This window comes from Melampsora larici-populina (genome assembly GCF_000204055.1).
Source record: "Melampsora larici-populina 98AG31 unplaced genomic scaffold MELLAscaffold_23, whole genome shotgun sequence".
NCBI classification, from domain to species: Eukaryota; Fungi; Basidiomycota; class Pucciniomycetes; order Pucciniales; family Melampsoraceae; genus Melampsora; species Melampsora laricis-populina.
In genome coordinates, this window is record NW_006768787.1 from 968,325 (window position 1) to 990,489 (window position 22,165).

Genomic DNA, 22,165 nt, shown 5'->3' on the forward strand with positions numbered 1-22,165 from the left:
GGGGTTTGGTTGGACATGTCAGAGTTTCAACCCTTGACGTACCGTGCAAGGTGCTTTGATGTTGTATACGTGTGGTATTACAGCTGTTTCAAAAACAAAACTGGTTGTCGTTTTTTTTTTTTTTTTCATATCCGCGGTTTTGAATCTAGCAGAAAAACCGCGCAAAAGGCTGATGACAGCTGATTACGTGGCATGAGGTTCAATCCTGTTGGACCCTGTTGAATCACATTGCAAGCTTGAAGCCAGCGCCACGTTTGTCCACAACACAATTGAGCCATCCTCAACATGCCTGCTGATCGGAATTCACGGCCTTTTCAAAGTTTCAATCAATCACTCCCATATCAAAGAACCACTAATTTCAACACAGCTCAACAGTCTCGTGGTTCTTATAGCGGTACATCCTCAAGCTTCTTCCACCCGGCTCAAGATTTGACTCAAGAAGCACCAATCCTACATGCACCGGGGCATTTTCCTTATCAACGTTTCAGCCAAACTGGCCCAATCACATTTCCAACATCACAACCATCAACCTCTATTTCTTCCTATCCACAGAGATCAAGTCGGCCATGAATTCACGTTCTTGATCTGAGAATACGAGGGGACGACCACGTTTCTCATATTCTGATGCACTGCGAACCACGGCTAGAGTTGATTCGTATAGTTTTTGCCATTGGGTGAGGGTGTCCACATGTACTGCAGATCGCAGATGGCGTTTGACGGCTGCTCGACTCATACCTTCGGACAATAAAGTAATCGCCTGCACTTTGATGTCGGCGCTGTATCGAGGCATTCTTGTTGTTTTTGTTTCGTGAGATGTGGTGAGGTGGATCTGGCAAGATGGGGGCTTGGACAAGGTGCATGCGAATAGAATTTGGATACATATTTGCTCCCGATTGGGAGAATTAGCCCAATCAGGTCAAATAAATTGACCGCGGATATGAAAAAAAAAAGAAAAAAACAACGACAACCAGTTTTGTTTTCGAAACAGCTGTAGTTGAGTTGAAGGAAGGTTGATGCCTTGTTGATTTGAAGTAAACACAAAGTTTGAGTGAAGATGAAGAGATCAAGGACACAGTTGAAGAAGGGGGGAAGGGGAAATTGGAAGAGCAGTGCTACCTCACTCGCCTGTTCATGTCTGTGCGTGATTTCCGTGCGTCCGGATTGAGGTAAGTGTCAAACTGTTGATGGATGGATGGATGGATGCTGTAGCCCCCCTTTGGTGCCCCTTTCTTACCAAAGGGGTACCAAAGCGGGCAAACAGTGGTAAACAGGGCTATTGTTTGGGAAGGTGCCCTCAAAAGTAGCCCAAAGGGGCTGCATTATGGGAAGGTACCCTTGTGTGTAGCCCTCAGGTAGCCCCCAAGGTCTGAGTCTGCTAATTTCTGGCGTGTGATGTTCGGGTTTCCATCGGGTCAGTTGGGTATGCCCCAAATACAGGGGGGCTACGGGTCATCGCTAGGGGGGCTCAAAATAGTGGAATCCATGAAAAATGCAATTTCATCTTTATCACGATTGCCATCAAATGAAGAAATAGCAAAAATAGATTTGAATTTATTAAAACCTAACGAATCAATCCCGATTGTACAAACGTCAATCAAAGTTGTAGAAAATGGTTTTACTTTTAAAGAAGGTGCATCAACAGGATCTGATAGCAATGTTGGACTGACTCCATTTTTCGAGAAAAATATCAAAGAACTTAAATTACCAGTACCACTAACTATTTTTAATGAAGATTGGCAAGAAGAGGCCTGGCAATATCATGCGGAAAAGAAAGTAAAAAGCAATGACTCAACTAAGGCTCAGAATCTTTATTCAGGATTGCCATATCCCCATGAATTCTCACAAACCTACATGACTTGGACGATCAATTATCAAAATTTCATCAAAGCAATTTGTTATAAATTTAAATATGTGAAGCTAGCTGAATGGTTGGAATTGCATAAAGAAAACGTTGAAAGCATCAGAGAGACTGAATGCTTGATGGTCGCGTTTAGATACGATTTGAAGATTTGATCGTTATTATTTACTGAAAAGGTGGTTTATGAAGATGGAACAAACGGTCCTATCAACATATCAAAATTAAGAAATGACATTAAAGAAATTTGTTTTGCAAAGGCTAGGAAATGTGATGAATTAACTTTTAAAGACAATCCATATGCAGAAGGAGGTGAAAGGCTCGATTGGGACCACAACACCGGTGCGCCTAAGAGTAGACAATCAATATCAAGAAATTCTTCCTTTAATAGTAATTCTAGTTATAATCAAAACAACAACAATTATATGAACCAATCTGGAAGTAAAGTTTTCCAAAATTCTTACAACAAACAACCACAATCAAATTCAAATCCAAATGTACAATTTGATGGGAAGAAGAGAAAAGGATATCATGGAAACCACTTTGATCCTAATTATGTAAGGAAAGCTAAAGGGGTGGAAGGACCTACCGCGAGCACTAGCAAACAGTAGGTTTATAATCTTTTAAGATTATTCGCTTAGTTTTTCAATTCTCCTTTTCCTTTCCAGAGACATTGATAAGAAAACTGTACAATTTTATCTTGCCTCTCTATGTATCCTGATCAATCGCATTGTGTATCTCTAGATTTTTGTGGATTGAGAATGATTCTAATTTGTTTTGAAATTTATGTTTTGATTTGTTTGTGAATGATTAGTGCCAATGATAGAAACAATGTACAAGTTGAATTTAATAGAATAATTTCAAACCGAATGCCCCAAAAGAGAGTTTCAAAAATTGAGATCATACCAAAGAAATGGCCGACTGAAATTAAGTGTGAGATGAATATAGATGAGTGGAGGAAAGCGCTTAGAAAGGCTAGCTTAATAGACAAATTCAAGGATGTTTTACATGGTTTCGAATTCGGATTCGATCAAGGCATACCTCAGCATCGGGTTTTAGATCTGCCTTTCTACACTCCGAACAATCATTCATCTTCAGAATTAGCGGCAGAAAAAATTCTTAAAAGTATGAAACAAGAAATCGAAAAGAAGAGGATGTTTGGACCATACACTCATGAGGAGGTAATGAAGGTGTTCTTGTTCTTTAGAACAAACCCTTTGGGAGCTGTAGTTAATGGAGACGGGTCAACCAGACCCATTAACGACTTATCCTATCCTAGGAACGACCCTCAAATTCGTTCTGTCAATTCTTTTGTCAACGCTGAAGATTTTAAAACAACGTGGGATGATTTTAACAAAGTTGCAAAACTCTTCAAACTGTCAAAAGAACTATTTTTACTCGCCTTGTTCCATTGGGAAAAGGCTAACCCTAAGATCCCAACCTTGATGGAACAATGGAAATACTTGATGGTTTTAAGCACAACTGGTGAAATATTCCTAGATACTAGGATTACTTTTGGAGGAGTTGCAGGTTGTGGATCTTTTGGTAGACCAGCAGATGCTTGGAAAAGAATCATGATTTCGGAATTTGATTTAGTAACAGTATTTCGTTGGGTTGATGACAACCTATTTGTAAAAAGGTTAGGATCGTCAACAGATATGATGGATATAGTCAAACGATCACAGCAACTAGGTGTCTTAACAAACGAGAAGAAATGCTCCAAGTTCCAGTACAAACAGAAATTTATCGGATTTGTCTGGGACGGATTTCATAAGACCGTCAAGCTAACAGAAGAAAAACTGGCTATACAGATCGCACAAATTGAAGAATTCCTTGCGCCAAATGCAACATGGAACTACAATCAGGTTGATGTTGTTGTAGGGAGGCTGTGTCACGTGTCATATCTTCTACCACAATTGAAATGTTATCTTTGTAGTTTGTATGGATGGAAAGCGAGATGGGTTCATCATCAGGCGAAGCAACATCTACCTGAGGATGTGTTGGAAGACGTATCCTTTTGGCTGTCGACGCTGAAATCTTTTAAGAATTTACGATTGATCGCAACACCAGACCCAATCGAGATAAATTGGGTAGGGGATGCCTCGGATTGGGGCATCGGAGTTCTGATTGGTGTTAAATGGATCCAGTTCGAAGCCGATGAAAACTGGAGAAACTCAGGCAAACACCCTAGAACGATTGCTTGGTTGGAAACCGTCGCAATACAATTAGGACTCCTGATGGCAATGAAATTAGGTTATGGTAGAGGAAAGAATTTGATCGTTTGGACAGATAATACGACCAGTCAAGCCGCAGTAACCAAAAGGAAATCAAGAGATAAAGAGGTTAACGCTGAGTGGAAAATTATACAGCAAATCTTGATTGATCATCAAATAGACCTTGATCTGAGAAGAGTTGTCTCTGAAGATAACTTGTCTGATAAGCTATCTAGAGGCAGTAGGGATATCGAACTCCCAGATGGGAGCGTTAAGAAACACGACTTAAAAGATCTTGTGACACTTGACATGCCCGAGGATTTGTTAGGCATTTTATTTCCTGTGGTCACACCCTGATGTTTCAGCTTTGGTGATTTGTAGTTTGCTCTCATCGCTTCTATTTGTTTAGGACATATCCATTCGACGTCTTTCTTGCTTCAGTTTAGATAGATTACGTAATCTGTATTCTTAGCAACTTTTTCTTTTTGGAGATTAGCTGAGCATGGAAATGAAATATTTAATATTGGTCTTGACGCGACGCTGACCTGAAGTAGGCCTGATACAGTTGTGAGACAAGTACCAACGTTTTAATCATTTGTTTCGGCTTTCCCACAGAGTCACTACTTCACTCAAGAATAGGAATCATCGCCTTCACAATACGACATGTCTTCATCAATCCGTTTAGAAACCGTGGCAGCTTTCTTGTCCGGAGTTCATCCGCCCTCTTACCCCAGTTCGCTCCAGCTACACCTGTTGCACGGTTGGAAGATCAGCACTTTACGAAGCTATAACGGAGCCGTGAAGAAGTTCTATACCTTCTAGAACAAATCAAACTCTAGGCCCTTTAGTTTGTCTGCGACCCCAAATGACATCTACTGGTTTTGCTGGTGGGCCGGACGAGTAGACGGTGAACTCACCAATCACGACATCTCGTCGAAAACTTTGGCCAACTACCTTTCGGGATTGAAGGCCTGGCATCTATATCATGACCTGCCTTACCCTCATACTACCACAGAGAGGGTAGCAGTCATGTTACGAGCGTCCGCACGCGCTGACTCCCTCGTACCTCAGAAACCGGCCAAACCGGCTGTCATGTTGGAACACATCCTGATGTTGTATATGAAATTGGCGAACGGGTCACGGGCAGACTCTGCCGTTCTAGACGTAGCAATCTGCGCATTTTGGGGTCTCGCTCGTTTGGGAGAGCTGACTTATGACTTCCGCGTCGGCAAGCCTGCCTGGCTTAACTCGGTACTCTGTACTGACATTTTGCAGTCACCGTCAACACAAGGAACCATCACACTAGCGGTGCGCGGAGCGAAGACAGCGAAGGCCGGCCAACCACAACCCATCCTGTTGAACGCGCAGCCAAACATGCTCTGTCTGGTGGCGGCCATACATCGAAGATTAGCATCAGCTGTTGAACCGAGCAACTCCCTCTTTGGCTATTTTGAAGGCGACGTCCGTATTAACCTCACAAGGACTGCCGTTGTTCGGAGATGTAAGCAGATATGGGACGCTGAAGGTCTCACAACTTTATCGGGTCACTCGTTTCGCGTTGGAGGCGCGTCTTTGAGAAACGCCCTGGGCGTGGATCATTCCGACATCCAACGTTTAGGCCGCTGGACATCCGATTGTTACCTGATATATCTCAGGGAATATTCGGCTGAGGAGTTGCGACGCGCATCCTCAATCATCTCTTTGATCAACAATTCTCGTTGAACAGATGTACGCTGCGGGTACTAAGAGTACGTCCTTTCGTCAGTGTCTTTCACACAGTGCGGGGGTTCGCGCGAGGCTCAGGCTTTGCGAAAACACTGAGTGTTGGGCTAAGCGCTAACCCCCTTCTGTGCTTAAGTCCCCGTCGTCTGTGACGCACTCTGATGTCAGTACCTTTCATTTTTCGTCTCCAATTTTAGGAAACTCTGGATCCCACTCTCGTTTACCAGGATCCTATGGCGGTGCTCAGATATGTCGATGACTACCTCTCCCTGGAGGTTTCACAAACCCTGGCTACCCCCTCTCCGAGTTTTGTCCTAGAGACGCCGAATGATAGGCACCTCCCCCCATACACGTGATCTACTGTTCACGCGTACATCTTAGTGTAAAACAGTCTTAATTGTAACAAAAGATAGTTACCCATAATTAGTAGTAAAATGCAATTCAATTATGATTCCTTTTGTTCAAACTTCCTAGAGCTTCGAAATGAAGCTCACACGTCCAAAGCCCAGCGCCACTCAAGACCCAACAAGGGATTTTTTTTTTTTTTTTTTTTTTTTTTTATATTGCTTTAAGTGTCATTAGAGCCGTTAGGCTATTAGACACTGCATATATTTCCAGCACCGGTAAAACCCCCTCTGGCTGTGTCAGGGGGAAAGGTTGCTGTTGGCTGTTTCATCTAGTATACAATATGTAATGGAGTAACAATTTTTAGCGCTAAAGGATGGTGATTGAGAGATTATTCTCTCGGTGGTTGCCTGCCTGGAGGCAGAGGTTCATCTGTGATTGTGGCCCAATTCCAGCGGCTTTTAAACCGCCAGGTGTTATTGCAGTACTCTGCAATGGCTTTGAAAGCTACGGGTTTGTTGAGTATTGATGTATTGAGTTGTAATTCTAGGGCTTTGAGGTCTTGTTCTAGTTTCTTGCGCTCATTGTTGAATCTGTTGCATATAAGTAAATAATGCTCGACTGTTTCAATACCTTCTTGGCAATCGCAGCTTGGGTCTTGTGCCTGTGCAAATTTGGAGAGATAGTGGTTCAGGTGGACGTGCCCTGACCTGAGCTGTGTGATAATTCCTATTGAGTGTTTTTGAAGTTCTGTGATATGTTGTAGGTGAGATTTTTGTTGTGGTTTGTGACCTAGTCGCTTTAGGTCGTTGGGGTCGGTGATCTCTGAGTTTTTTGTTTGCCATTCTTTGATGGCTGATATAAAGCTTTGATGCGTTGGGGGTAACTCGGAAAGTGCTTGGTAGTTTTGTTTTTGCTTTCTTGTTGGCGATTTGGTCTACTCGTTCGTTGCCGTAACACCCGCGTGACCTGGGCACCAGCGGATATTTACGCGCATGTTGGGGAAGGCTGCAAATAAGTAATTCAGACGTTTGTAAGTTTCTTTTCTATCCTCAAGGGAGGTGATGGGGAGCTTGTTAGAGCGTAGGTCTTTGATAACCCCTTGGTTATCAAGTAGAATAGTTGTCCGCCTTGTGTGTATCGAGGCAGTGCTTAAGGCGATGGATAGTCCCATTTGGACTCCTTTGTATTCAGCTTGGTAGATGCCATGGGTCCTCGCGGGTCCTAGGTGTTCGGCGTGTGATTTGTTGGTGTTTTTGCACCAGGCAGCGGCTGCCGTAGTGCGTTTTGGGATCCTGGAGCCGTCTGTAAAGATGACAACGTGTTCAATCGTGGCGGTGAGTTTGTTGGCTTCAATCTTTGCTGTTGTTTCATTCTCTTGAATGATGGTCGAGTAATTTGTTGGACGTGTCAATATGTCGCTAGGGTCGAGTGGGATCTGAAGAATGAATTCCTCCAGTTCTTTGCTGATGGTGTGTTGAAAGAACCGATGAAACGGGTTATGGTGGCATTTTGGGTTGGAATTTTGTGCCTGTTTGACGAAATCGTGAATGGGGGAATGAGAGGGCTTTGTCAGTGCATTCGCCATGAAGTTCATGATCTTGCTTTGAAGCCTGATTTTTGTTGGCGTGAGATTAGCATCATGCGTTAAGAAGACGGTCGGGGTTGTTGGTAGTGCTCCCAACGCTGCCCGTGCGCATATGTTGTCAATGGTTGTCAGGTCTTTGGTGAAGTATTGTGGCGGTTCAAACGGCAGCCAAGCGGCTAGTCCGTAGTCGAGTGCTGTGTGTATAGTTGTGGTGATGAGCGTGTGCATGAGCTTTGGAGATATACCCCACTCAGACTTCGAGAGCGTGGTTAAGAAACCGGCTTGTTGGCGTCCTTTTGCAATGACGGCTCGCCTGTGTTGGGAAAAGGAAAGTTTATCATCAATGATAATACCCAGCCATTTAGCTTTTTTCTCTGGTGAGATGTTTCTTCGGTCAACAAAGCTAATAGTAGGGGGATCTTCTACTTCCTTTGGGCTGAATATTATCCAAAAAGTTTTCTTGACATTGAAAATGGCTCCGTGGTCTTGTGCCCAGACGTTCTGTCGGTACGCTAGCATTTGCATTTGAGACTTCAGTTGGTGTTTGTCGTTTGCCGTGGTCAGAAGGACTACGTCGTCGATGAATCCTAGTGCTGTGGCGTTATCAATATTGTCAGTAATCTCTAGTAGTCCATTGTTGTACAATAAATAGAGAAGAGGCGATAGTGGTGATCCCTGCGGTAGGCCGTGGGTGAGTTCAAAAGGTTTTGAGTCGAAACCGTTGAAGGAGAGGGTTGTTGTGCGGTTTTCGAGGAAGTTGTGGAGTAAGTTGATGGTCTGGCTATGGAAGCCCTTTTTCTCGAGGATGGTCATTAACCTGGGGTGGTGGACAGAAGGGAATGCGGATTTCACGTCAGCAAAAAGCGCACCCACTACTTTACCTTTTGTCCACTCTTTTTTGATCCATGAGACTAGGTGTGTTAACACTTCATGGCCTGATTTATTGGGTCGTCCACCATAGTGGCCTTCGTGGAGTAGCCTCTTCTTTTCTACCTGTTCAGAGAGGTGTTTTGTGAGTAATTTTTCGTAGAGCTTACTTAACGTGAGCAGTAAGGCAATTGGTCTGTAAGCTGATGCTGCCGTGTAGTCGGGTTTGCCTGGTTTGGGGAGCATAACGGTGCGTGCTTGTTTCCATGCTGCAGGTATTAGGCCGGTCTCTGTGATTTGTAGGAAAAGGATTCTAATGTGATTTTTAGCTTTCACCCAAATTCTTTTCCATACCCAGTTTGGTATCAAATCTGCTCCTGGCGCTTTGAGTGGTGGAACACTCATCACTACTGATTTAATGTTTTTGTCCGTGAGGTAGCTGAAGAAGTCGGGCATGGTCGGTTCTGTGAGGCGAGATGTTGTTTCTACCGGGAATTGGATTTTCTCCGATTCCTGGATCCTGCACGGCGCGGTGGCCACGCAAGTTGTTCGAAAGAGTATCTCTGCCTTCTCTTCATTGGTTGAGCAGATCTCTCCTGAGTTTGATATCAAGGTTTTGACTAGCGATGATGGTTGTCTACCTGAAGCAAACTTTTTTGCCTGAAAAAGTGTCTCATGTGTCAGTGTGGAGAGATACGTTTTCCAGCTGTCCTCTTTCATTTTGTCTACTGTTTTGTTGAAAAGATTCCTGGCCTTTCTATATTCTTGTTTGTTTTCGTCCGTTTTTTCTGTTTTGAATTGTCGGTGTAGGCGTTTTGCATCTTTTCTCAGTGGGTCGAGGATTTCGGGCCTCCACCAGTGTTTGTGTTTGCCTGGTGGGGGCCTGTTGGGTGAGTTGTTGTTTAGAGCCGTTATTATGGCTTCTCGTAAGTTTGTGTCGAATGTGTTGATTTCTTCTTGGGTTGTTAGTTTCTCTATTTTTGGGAGAGTCATGGTTAGTTTGTTAAGCAGGTCAGGTGTAGCCACCTTGTTCCAGTTTTTCCTGCGCTGTGGTTGCTGATTGTTAATTTTTTGGTCGTGATTTTTTGTCGTGAAGGAGGTGATAATGGACTGGTGATCCGAGAAATGATTTGTATGGTCATCTGTATCAATAAAGCATGTTTGGATGACATCGTCGAGTTGTTCATTAACCCAGACGAGATCAATGGTCCTTTTGTGGTGGTCGAGTTTAAGCCGTAAGTTGGTTCGCCTATTGGGGATCTTAGGCTGAGGTCCCATTTGGACATCATTTCAATAAGATCGTCAGCTGATTTGTCATTAGTTGTGCTGTGCAGGGGATTCCAGACTGGGGAGTGGAGATTCGCGTCGGTAACTACAATTGTTGGGAGTAGTTGTAGTTCTAGGGGTAGGCCTCGCATCATCTCGTCCCATGCTTGGAATCCGGAAAATGTGTTTGGTGCATTGTATACATTTGAGATGAGTAAAGTGAAGTTATCAATAGTTATGGTGCACGCTGATATGTCGCGTGAAGGTGTGGTGATTGGATTGAGGGCCGCTTGGAGGTCACGTCTTATATAAATGCATGATCTTGGCCGTGATTGTTCGTTTAGTGCTGCGGGTGTGGGGCTGATTAATGTCCAGTTGGTTTGATTTGGCGGTAGGTAGTCTTTTTTATTTACATGGGGTTCCTGAAGTGCTATGATGGAGAATTCATTAGTAAGATTATGGTTCAATAGGGAGTGGATTACATTTTGTGAGCAATGGCAGTTCAATTGAAGTATTGCTGATGTGTCTTTTGATGTTATAATTTCGCGCAGACGTTGTTCTATCATTTAGATAGGTTCATGTCGTTGCTTTCTAAGATTACGATCTTGGGTGATCCGCTAGGGTTGTGTGGTGGGAGGCTTTCTGCTATCCTCGTGGGGCAGGATGGGCTGAATGGGTGGTGTATGATGTCGGCCGGGTTTGAAGCAAAGAAAGCTTTGAGGTTAGTGTTAGGTTCAAGCATAACTTTCTTTCTAGCACAAGCCGTGCATTTCATCTCAGTCTTCCCCTTTTGGGGGCACGTGTGTGAATGATGTTTGTCCCCGCAGAAGGGGCAGATGGGATCATTTGGGCATGAAGGCGCTGTGTGTCCTGGCTTTTGACAATTGTAGCATCGTCTCGGAGGTGGACCACTCCTGAGGGTGAGGTGCTTACCGCGCCCATGCCATATCTTGTCGGTGATACATCGTTTTACCTGTTCTTCGGTTTTTAAACCTATTAAGATTGATGAGTGCCTTTTATTAGGGTCTTCTAAGGCTTTGGGATTGAGCCATCTGACAAAAAGCATATCTTTGAGGAGGTCTCCATTACATATTTGGAGTTCTTTGCGGTGATCTTCAATGTTCGGATCAAACGTTGTGGGTATGCCATTTACGATAATTTCATGACGTTCTTCTTTCATTTTGAGCGTTCTGGAGAAGCCCTGTACCCATGTGCGGGGGAGTTCTTTTACCTTGGATGCGTGAGCAGCGGTCTCAAAGATGATATCAATGTCATTCGACGGGTGTCGTCGTACACTTTTGATTTCAATAGTCGATTCTTCGTCCGGCTTCATCTTGATGTTATACGCTTTGAACGCTACAGTAAGCGCTTGAATGAGCTTGGCATTGGAAAGGCCTGGATGTGTGATCTCTGATCCAGGCTCATGGACCAACGTTATAATGTTGGTTGCTTTGGGTTTTGGTGCCATCTTTGGCGCTTGTGGTTTAGCCGAGTTGGTTTTTTGGCTGGTTGCTGTGTTTTGTGGGGCATGTTTTGACGCCGCGAGCGCATAAGAAGGGATTGTGGGTCCTTTCTTTTGTTGCAGACTTTCTACTGCCGATGTGAGGAGCGCCATTTGCTCTGAAAGCGCCTCCAGTTTGTCATCTGTAGCTTTGCCCTTAAATATGATGGGACGGCTCTTCTGATCAGAACCGGTGAGCGCATCCGGCGTGGTAAAGTTACGTCGAGCATCCTCGAACATAACTTGATCGTAGACAGCTCCTGTTAATACCAGGATGTCTGCCGCCGTTCCGACATCAATCAATGTCTTCTGGGCCTGTTTTGACTTGTTCGCAAGCGGTAAACCGGCTTTAGCGACTTCCAGGAGCTTACTAACCAGCTCCTTGAGAGTTCGGTTTTCTGCTCCGCCTGGGAAAAGATTCTGCATGCGGTTCGTCCTAGGACTCCCCGTTAACTCAGACGCTTGGTCTGCTGCGATTGTGCCAGGCGTGTCCGTCCTGGATCTCTTCTTGGCGAAGTTTCCTAAGTCCGATGATTGGATGGAGAGTGTTTGAGATACGTTTTGACAGACACTAGCTTTGGTAGCTTTGTCAAAAACGAGAGGGGGGATAGTCGATCTAGGCTGTTCCTGGCGACCAACTGGGTTGATAAACGCGTTGGACGCGTCGCGAGTTGCAGAAATGTTCTTTGGAACTTTCTGCTTCTCTTGGCCCGTATCCGACACGTCGTCGACCTCCATGACGGTAGTTATCGCGTGAAAAAGGCGATTCGAGAGTGCGAAAAAAGTTAGGAGAATGAGATTTTGAAATTTGGACGAGTACTTGCGCAGTCACGGACCGGGTCACGTGACTAGTTGCTAATTCGTGGTAAAAGACAGAATCCTTCGGGGGAATGGAGCTTAACAAACCCCCTCACCAGCGCGTTCGCCGCGCCCTCCCTCCGGGGTTGAGGGTCCCGAACTCCTGCGGTATGGAAATTGGCCAGTTGGGGTTTGTGTTAAGCGAGATGGTATGTGAATATGTGTGTAAGTACAACAACAAAACAACCGAACAAAGTCCTTCCCCACTGGCCACGATGGCAGAGTCTGACAGATATTTCACTGATTCCTTAAGCTTAACTAAGCCCCTCTCCCGCGGCTGCGTCCGCGACCTCGGAGAGGGGCTTATCGCAGAGACGCGATTTTCGGCGGAGGACTTCCAAGAATTAAGTACTGTTAAGTACTTTCTTCAACTTGCCCTCAACACCTCTCCACAAAAAGTCCCAGATACCTTGTATGTTGTTCTTCAAAGAGTTCTACATATTTTGGTACTATTTTCAACACAAACAGACTTGGTTTGCCATTGATGGAGCCATGACCAATTGTGGTCGTTATGTATTCCTGTAACAGCCTAAGATTGGGTGTACAGGCGGCCAATCAGATTTGGTCGATTTGTTCTTGGACAATTCGAGACTAATCCAAAACCTGGGTCAAAAGGGTTATGACCTAGGGGCTGTAGGCCTTAGATATCCTAGAGCAGTAAGTGTTAGGGTGGGCGACCTTTCCAAAGACCCGTCATTCTCGCGCAACACTTTGATTTCACCCAACTACGTCATGATCACTCGCTCTCAAGGAGCCATATTGCCACCTTCGCCTCATGTTGGAAAGACCTCAGATTCCTCTCCAGCTACCACCAAAGCAACTCTTAAAGGAATCCGACCATCAATCTCAAAGTTATTACTGAAGGACAACGATGAAGAGCTGCGTGAAGTCATACTTGAATTATTTTACAACAAATATAACGTTATTGCTCGAATGCTCCAAGTGGACGCGACAATCAGTCTAGTTCGAAATCGGGACGTATTTCTCCTTGCAAGTACCGGCTACGGGAAGTCTCGTATACCGGAATTGTTCTTTTTGATGTTTACCAAAGCCTGCGCTCCAATCATCTTGACTTTGAATCCTTTGGACGCCCTCGGGGACAATCAAGTAAGTTATACTCCTAATATGTCTCTGTTTGCGATTTGACAAACTGTCCTCATTGCACAGGTTGAAGAAAAGGCTAGACATGGACTATCGGCAATCAATTTGACCCGGGCATCCTTCACTAAAATCGTGTACAAAGAAATTCTCGCAGGAAAATACCAATTTATTTATGTTGTAAGCCTTCAACATTTAGCCGATTGTGATGTGGTGAAGGTATAGCTAACATATTCTGTTTTTTGTTTGATAGTCACCTGAGATTTTTTTGAATAACACTCATTTCGAGCGTCTCTACTTTTCGAAAGCGTTTCAGACCCGCCTGGTCCTCAAGGTAGTCGACGAGGCTCACCTCATCTACTGTTGGGGCCTTGCCTCGAGTGGCCGCATCAAGAATCTTCGATGCTTTCAAATTTTGCAAGATCGCACCGCTTTTCGGCCATCTTACGGTAATCTGATCGAGCGATTCCTAGCCACCGAATCAGTCCCGACTCTGCTAATGTCAGCAACGTGTCCACCTCGCCATTTCGAACAGATCCTGGCAAGTCTCAAAATATCCAGAGATGACATAGACATCCATCGAGGCGAGCTTGTTCGCCCCAAAATACGTTTCATCCGGGTCTCTAACAGACACGGTACTTCATCAATGGACTTGCTCAAGAAATTTTTCGCACCATCTTCTGTAATAGGTGACTCAGAGCTAGTACCTAGCCTTGTCTACTGTCATACTCAAAACGACACGTATCTAGCTCTAAAAGCAATCAACTCAGCTCGTAACATCCCAAGTGAATCTCGCAATGGCTTGAGTTCATCGGTCTGGCGATATCACGCTTCAACCTGCCCGATTGACAAGGCTCGTCGTGCTCTCGACTTTGGAAACGGCAAGTTCTTGATAATGACCTGTACAAACGCCTTAGGTTTAGGACAAAATTGGACTCGTGTGAGAAGGGTCATCATTATGGGTCAGCTAGACCCGATGGAGTTATTGCAAATGGCTGGGCAAGGGGGTCGAGACAGACAACCATCGGTGGCTTTTCTAATAGTCAATCAACTCGCTCAGGCGGACAAGGATAGACTGATGGCTTTACCGCATCAGTCTCAGCAAGATAATGACCAGCATATGCATGCGATGAGCATCACTGACGTATGTTTACGAGTCGCGTTTGAGGTTCTTCTACGGTGAGTAGTTCGCACTTTGACTCATAATTTCTTACATTATAAATGTCTTATATTGAATTTCATTATAAATCTGACTCGACGTTGAACTAGATGTAACTACATCCCTGTGTCCAAAAGCGATCAAGCCGTTATTGCCGAAACTCAAAGGCAGGCAGATGCAGGCATGGCACCATGCCTCTGCTCGAACTGTGATCTGAATGCGGCAAATTTTTTCCTTGCTCAGCAAAAAAATTTGACCTCTACGAATTTTACTGAGTTGGTACTCAAGAAGGACGTTCCAGCCAATCAACCCGATTTCAAACTCGCCGCGGAGGATTTGAGTCCTCATGATTCATCACTCGAAACCCAAATGCGTCCGATTCGTGAGGATCATCCTCTATACCAAGACATACGGTGGATTCAATTGTACTTGCGCATTCAATCAAACCTGCAGGCGATATTTGACACTGAATATCCTAAAGATTCTTTCTATACTCTTGACGACCTATTCTCGCCAATCAAACTTTGGACTGTGTGCATCAACTACGATTTTGTTTTACAAGGACTACATTTGGATGATGTGTTTGGTAGCGAACCACTGCCAAACACATATGGTTCAATACTTCAAGACATTCGCGCGTGGAAGGCAAGTACTGACTCAATTGCCGTATTGCACCCTTCAGAAGCAGAGATGAGAATGTATAACGCAGCCAAGGCTCTCGCGAAGGAGAATGAATCAAAGAAGAACGATGCAAAAAAGAACCAATCCAAAAAGAACGGAAGTGTCATAGTTGCTCCACAAAATGACACTGAGATGGTAGCTCAGGTACTCGCTTGGCAGATCTGATCATATATATATATATATCATATTGCTAATGTTTGATTTTCTATTCACTTTTAATAATGGCTATGCAGGCTTCGACTGCATCAGGCGACCCCTTGACATCAAAAGGTACAAAGAGCAACAAGCGAAAACCACCTCCGTACCAAGGTAAAAAGGGGAAATCGCCGAAACGTAACAAAACGGCCTCTTAGGTATCCTCAGGCTCACCTGGCGATTCTTCACGACTCCCTTCTACATCCACCACCTGATCTCCTAAAGACCCCCATCGGTAACGAGAAACCTCCTTGTTTTTGCGGTCTTGTAGAATGTGCTCTTGTAATGTGTTGGTACCCGTTAAAACGGTATCGGTAAACTGACATTTGACGGTGGAAATTTTCGAAGTTATGTATTGATGATTCCAAGAGCGGATAAAGTTGGCGAGTGTCTGTTCTGATATTTGGTGGGAGTGATTCTGAAAAACCGGCTTAAGTCCGCTGCGAATTTTCAATTGTTGTATCAGCTGTCTTAGCTGAACATTGGGTGTTCAGCGTGGTAATGGAATAAATTGATTCATTAGTGTGAAAATGTAAAATCCGAGCAATGATTCACTGGAAAATGACATACAAATGTAATGTTGATTGACATAGCAATCAATTTTTCAATCTCTGTTCCATTACTCTGGGTTAGAATCCCATCAGTATTCATCCAAAGAGTAACTGGAAAAATACTGAACACTGGTCACTCACAGTTTGGTTGAAATAATGTTTGAGCCAAAAATTTTGGTACTCAAGCCAAAGATCATTTCCTACAAAGTGTCCTGGGCGCTGTCCAGATGGAATAAGAATACTGTGCAATATTACTTTTGCTAAAAGCGGAGGTAGGTCTTGTTCCACAAGGACAAGGAATCTTGTAAGATGTAAAGCATAACGCGGCAGGCCCTTCAAACCATGTGCCATCAAAGCCCACCGTTTCCACATGAGCTTCAACCTACCAATATCACCTGCATGTGTGGCACTATCTGCTTCAACCACCGTGGCAAAATCACGAATCCGTAGCCTCAAATTATACCCCAAACTGTCACCTTTAGTTTTACACGACTTCAAAGAACCAGGGCTGCAAAAATTGTCGTAACATTTATTGATCACTTCCTGGGCAACACCTTCTTTTGAAAGGTCAGGAGGACTTTCATATTTTGACATGGTCGAGCTATATGTAATAGTTACAAATAAATATTAACAAATAGTCCAAATCTCGATCTGACATAATTAAACAAATTTTGCTCACGTTAAACAAGATACCAAAGTTGCAAAGTGAACGGAGTGGAGAGCTTTCATAACTGTCCCAAAATCCATGTTACAAGGTAGTTTAGATTGAGCACCTTGCAATCCCCCCAAAGCCTGCCATGCTTTCCACGCCCCGGTGTCCTTAGAATCATGGGGATTACCCCAATGGTGAGATAGTATCCCTTGAGCGAGGTTCCACATGATATGGGATACACCGGGTATAGTCAAAACACTGCTGAGGGCCCCTACATCAGTACCGGCAGGACACCTTTTTTTTCGAAGACTCTCGATATTTTGACACGTTCCAAGGTCGCCTTGGACAATTCGAACCCATTTTGACATCGCTTCAAGAGTGAGGCCGCATTGAGATGCAATTTCGTCGAATACCTGCGCAACCCCGTCTGCCGAGTTGTCGGCCGCGTCCATGAGGCTCATCAGGAACAAATGATGATCGTCCACTGGAATCGGGTCAACTGGAGGTGGCCTTGTTGCTAGTTTGGGCGAAGGAGTTGTTCCAGGTTTAAGTATATATTTGTACATGACCGTGGCTAGCTGACATTTCAAAGTTGACTCCCACTGGGTCATATCGCTGGCTTGATCTCGTAATGTATCCAACCGAATCGGAGTATTCTGAGCTTCGGCTAGAGTTTCATGGTAGTTTTTAAGGTGAGTGCTGGCATTATCTTTCGAGATGTCTTTATCTAAGCATTTCGGTAAAAACTGAATATAGCCCAATGTCCCATGGAATAGATGGGACACAGTCTCTACACGGGTATTGTGAACCCTTTGTAATATATCGAAGTTGTCAATGCATATGATCGGGCTTATGCTATAAGACTGGGACATAATAGCTCGTAGAGAGGCCTCTCGCACGGTTCTGAGATGATTTAGAGCCCTTAATGCTGTATCGCGAGAACTGGACAGACCTAGAGTATTCAAGTATTGAAATACTCTATCAGACACTCCCGTCGCGATGAAAGTCAAAGCGTTGTGCAGCTGGAGCGCGTTATCCCGGTAATTAGACATGTACGAGATCATGCCGCATATTGTGGTCGCAACCTGAAGATATTTCAAACATAAGTTTGAGGACTGATGATAAATAGTGAATTAGAAAAAGTACTTGCTAGATTTGCTCGGTCTCTTTCGGCAATGTGTTTGTCTTCTGGTACATACAACATTTCCTCATCATGACGGGCTTCCCTCTCACCAATGGTTTCAACAGTAAGACCTGAATCATCAATCGGTTCTGTTTCTGGAATTTCCTCTTCCAACGTGTCCCAAACGTTGCTGCGCGACGCGCCGGCCATTAGAGCTACACGATTATTTGCTCGAAGAGACATTTGATGATACATAAGGTTCCACAAAAAGGGCATTGATTCCCTGATTTTTTTATCGCGCGCGTATAATTGACCAAGCTCAAAGAACTCGGTTGTGATCTTCTTTGAACTGTAAAAACTTCGAGGTTTGGACTCGATTTCGTGTTGAATCTGTTCCTGCGCCTATCACAACCACCATCAATAATAAATATATATGAGTAAAGACAAAAGAACGCGAAGAATGCTCACCTCAGTCAAAATGAATTTGCACCACGCAGCCCGGCCTTCCTCACTTTGGTGAGTGAGAGTCTTGATTGCACGCACAATCTGAAAAGTGGAATTTAGACCCCTTTCAATACCCCAGTATTGACGACTTTCTTTCAGAACTGGATTATCCGAACATAAAAAAGAGTAGAAGACCTCTTTAGCGTAGGTCTGATGTTGTTTTGCAGTAGTACATAGCTGCACGGCAATTGACTCGATGAAGGGACGCTGTCGAATGTTTCTTTCTTGCTCGATGGGAGGACGCAGGCTGTTTTCTTGATGTTGCATCTTTTCACAACGTTAAGTTCTGAAGGGCAGCCTCCCGCCCCCCTCAGTTGTCAAGCAACAACCTCTCACAATTTTTTTACCAATTTTTTGTGGTCCACACAAGGGCGCGCAACCACAAGAGCCCATACATAACCCCACCGTGCTCAGCCTACTAACGAGGCAAAAATAAGACAAAACCCAAATAGGTTTTGCCCGGAATTTTGGAGTTTTGACCCCAATAATCATTTCCGGGATTTTTGACTGACAAATACAGCTACACATACAATAAAGCTTACCACACATTCTGCAATCCTTGCTTCAGAGTAAACCACAAGTGTGTAGTACCAAAATATGTAGAACTCTTTGAAGAACAACATACGAGATATCTGGGACTTTTTGTGGAGAGGTGTTGAGGGAAAGTTGAAGAAAGTACTTAACAGTACTTAATTCTTGGAAGTCCTCCGCCAAAAAACCCGAGTCTGCGGTAAGCCCCTCTCCGAGGTCGCGGACGCAGCCGCGGGAGAGGGGCTTAGTTAAGCTTACTGATTCCTACATGATCGTTGACTATCGAGTGGTGATCCTTGATTTCAACTTCTCAAGTGTGATTGTTTTCGAAATTTGATCGTTAGACTTCTTTAATGAAAACCTTCAGTTGGATTTCATTGTTCCTGATCAAAACTCAACCTCCCCTTTCAAAGAAAGGAAGCAAGTGCCCAAAATGTAAAAATCGGAATATGATCGAACTGTTCTTCAAAAAGATTGTTCACTCTAAAAGAAACCATTCACCTTTAACCTCCCTTATCAAAGGATCCCTTTGACAAACGATTGTCATCAATCTTGAAGACAGTCAATCTAATCCCTTACAACAAACCTCCAACCATCAACCGTTTCAATCAACAATCAAGATGCCTTCACGTACTAGAATCGTCAGTGAACCGATAGTGATAACTGAAAAACCAATCGCTAGCCAATTTATACCAGCGTGGGCTACAAATAGACCTCCAAGTCACGTTCATTCTCAGCGAAATCGATCATCGCAAATTCCTATACCTGAGATACCTGAATCACCTTTACATCCTCATTCGACTTCTTCTATTCCTAAAACCACTCGTACAAATTCTGATCGACGCCATCATAAAGCAGCCGCTTCTATCTCTGGTAGAATTTCCTATAGTCTTCCACCTATTTCTCAAACTATGGCTCAAGAGAAAAGTACCAAGTCGGGATATTGGCTTTCTATATGGAATTCAGAAGATAAACCGGAAAAATTTAATTTCATCTCTCTTGAAAGTTGTCTTAAAGACTTGAAAAAGAACTTGAAAAAGCATGGGTAAGTCGATCTTTCGATTTTTGTGTTTCCATTTTCTCTTTTATCTGTTTATTTGGAAAACTTGGCTGATGTTTTGGAGCGGAATTAATATAGAATTTCCAACGAAAGTGTCAGCAGATTGAGAGATTTACATGCTAAACTATCTGGTCAACTGAGAGATTCTTTGGGAGGTTTGGAGAAGTTTGGAATTGATAGTGAAGGAATAAATTTATTACAAGAACTGTTGTCAGAAAGTTTAGGTGTCGAAAGGTAAAATATTTTGATACAAGGTTTCTACGATGATGCCAATCAGTTGATTTTGTTTAACATTTTTTGAAAATTGTCAAAAGTTCTAATCCTCAAGATATAAGTGAAACTCGAAATTTGTTTCTTTATCAGATCACACGATGTTTAAGGGACATTGTTAACATTCCAGTAAAACATCCCTTCTTACCAATATAATATTGGATCCTACGACTGATTTATGCTTTTTGTTCACAGATCGGATTAAACATGTTTTTGGATCATCCTACTTTGATACACACCCTTGCTCGGACACTCTTGAGTTCATCGTGCAAAGCAAGAACTCAAGCTGCAGATATCCTCACAGGACTTTGTTTGTTAGAAGCTCAACCTCAAGTTATAAACAGTCTCATAAACATGAATAACGGAAACCCAAATTTATCTCGTTATAAAGCTCTGAATAAAAGTTTTAATACTCAATTTGACGAAGATGAACTAGGTTTAACAGAAATAGATGGGATGAATTCACTTTGGATCTATAGAACTGCTACCTTAGCATTGTGTAATGCGATTGTCAATTCGTTTCATGACCTATCAGATCGGATGGAGTTCAGAGAATTTATCTATGAAGATGGTTTAACTGAAGTACTCATTGTAAGAGCTTTTTCTCTTTCAATTTCAGACCTCCCTTCGAGTTCACGGGATTGGGCAAGAATTAAAGCAGTGCTTTCCTTTTTATTCTTTTTGTTGCGGGGGAAATGTGAAATGTGTTTCTTCTCTAGAGATTAGATAATCTTGGTACACCTCAATCATTTGATTCTCAACTTCGACTTTGGATTGAATCCCGAGAGAATGATAAATTATATGAAGCTCGTTTATTAATTCATGAAGCAAACAATCAGACTCCTTCAAAGTAATGTTCTAGCTCTCTCTCTTTTTGATTTTTGAAGCTCACTCTTATCACCCCAATCTTTATATTTATTTTTACATTTTGTTGTAGAGATGATGATGTATTCTTGACACCTGTCAAGGATTCTAGAAGTGAATCAGCGAGCTCAAAACTAACTCGTGACATTAGGTGAGTCATCTCTTTCACATCAAAGGTGTGAAAACAAAACTGATGATGTCTTCGGGTAGAAACATCAATATTGAAAATGAAGATTGGCAAAGATTGATTGACAAAGTTTGGAATGGATTTAGAAAAATCAACAATAAAGATCAAGAAGACAAGGTTAAAAATTGGCTATATGGATTAAACCTGATACTGAATGGAGGAGATGGTTTAACAGAGTTGAAAAGATCTAGAGAATTGATCTTTGATCCGATTTTTAGTTTATTGATGGAAGTTGAAAAATATATCGAAAGGTTTTTAGATCTGGTCAGTCTTTTAGAGCTCGCTTCTTTGGATGAAAAAATGAAATATCCGACATGGCTTATTTCTGTTTGATAGCATCTTGACCAATCTTATGAGGTTCACCAATTTCGAAAGCAATTTAGAGATTATAGCGAAAGTCCCATTCATTCAGTAAGTGACTAAAACTTTTCTTTGTACCTTTTCGTAATTCTTTGAGTTGAACCCCTTCTTGATATTTATTCTTAGTTTCAGTCATCTTCTAATGATTTAAATTCCAAATCGCATTCATCACTATGCACCCAGTCAGTACATCGAATTTTTCTGCCCTCTTTCTTCCTGATGTGGGTTGAAGATTTTCTGATGCATCATTTTCACATTAGGGTTGTGAATGAGAAGGTTACTTCAGAGATGGAATTTAAAAACAAGTTTCCACCCCCACCACCACCACCACCACCACCACCGCCTCCTCTTCCCGTCACCATTTCAGGTTCAGCTCCTCCTCCTCCTCCGCCTCCTCCGCCTCCCCCTCCTCCTACAGCACCAAGAGCTCCTATGCCACCACCACCTCCTCCTCCTCCCCCGGTCCAATCCTTTAGGAGCAATCAATCTCTGAAAGATGAAAACAGTCTCCAAGGACATTGCACGTTTGCTCTGCCTACTTCATTGCCCGGCTTACCTACTCCAAGGATCCGTCTAAACGAGCCTGATGAATTAGCCCAAAAGCCCGAATCAGCTGCTGAACAAGGTAGTGACTGATAAATCTGAATCTATTGTTTGGAGAGCGGGGATGCTGAAGCCCCTTGACATTTTCAAATCTAAAACAGTACCTACTAAG

At 43.3% G+C, this 22,165-nt stretch overlaps 3 protein-coding genes across 3 annotated transcripts; 2 read left to right on the plus strand and 1 right to left on the minus strand.

The window, feature by feature from the left end:
- Window positions 1–1,851: 1,851 nt before the first annotated feature.
- MELLADRAFT_107455 (uncharacterized protein) lies at window positions 1,852–2,466 on the plus strand (the record flags this gene model as incomplete). Its single annotated transcript, XM_007411041.1, has 2 exons — window positions 1,852–1,950; window positions 2,035–2,466. The coding sequence occupies 2 exons, from the start codon at window positions 1,852–1,854 to the stop codon at window positions 2,464–2,466; spliced, it is 531 nt and encodes a 176-aa protein (XP_007411103.1).
- Window positions 2,467–4,697: 2,231 nt separating this feature from the next.
- Window positions 4,698–11,783, minus strand: MELLADRAFT_107456 (uncharacterized protein; the record flags this gene model as incomplete). Its single annotated transcript, XM_007411098.1, has 2 exons — window positions 4,698–4,769; window positions 11,088–11,783. 2 exons carry the CDS (start codon window positions 11,781–11,783, stop codon window positions 4,698–4,700), a joined length of 768 nt encoding a protein of 255 aa, XP_007411160.1.
- Window positions 11,784–19,329: 7,546 nt separating this feature from the next.
- MELLADRAFT_64017 (uncharacterized protein) lies at window positions 19,330–22,086 on the plus strand (the record flags this gene model as incomplete). The annotated part of the gene is made up of 9 exons (XM_007411042.1): window positions 19,330–19,754; window positions 19,848–20,003; window positions 20,084–20,168; window positions 20,235–20,630; window positions 20,759–20,889; window positions 20,977–21,054; window positions 21,114–21,354; window positions 21,427–21,501; window positions 21,577–22,086. The coding sequence occupies 9 exons, from the start codon at window positions 19,330–19,332 to the stop codon at window positions 22,084–22,086; spliced, it is 2,097 nt and encodes a 698-aa protein (XP_007411104.1).
- Between the last annotated feature and the right edge of the window lie 79 nt (window positions 22,087–22,165).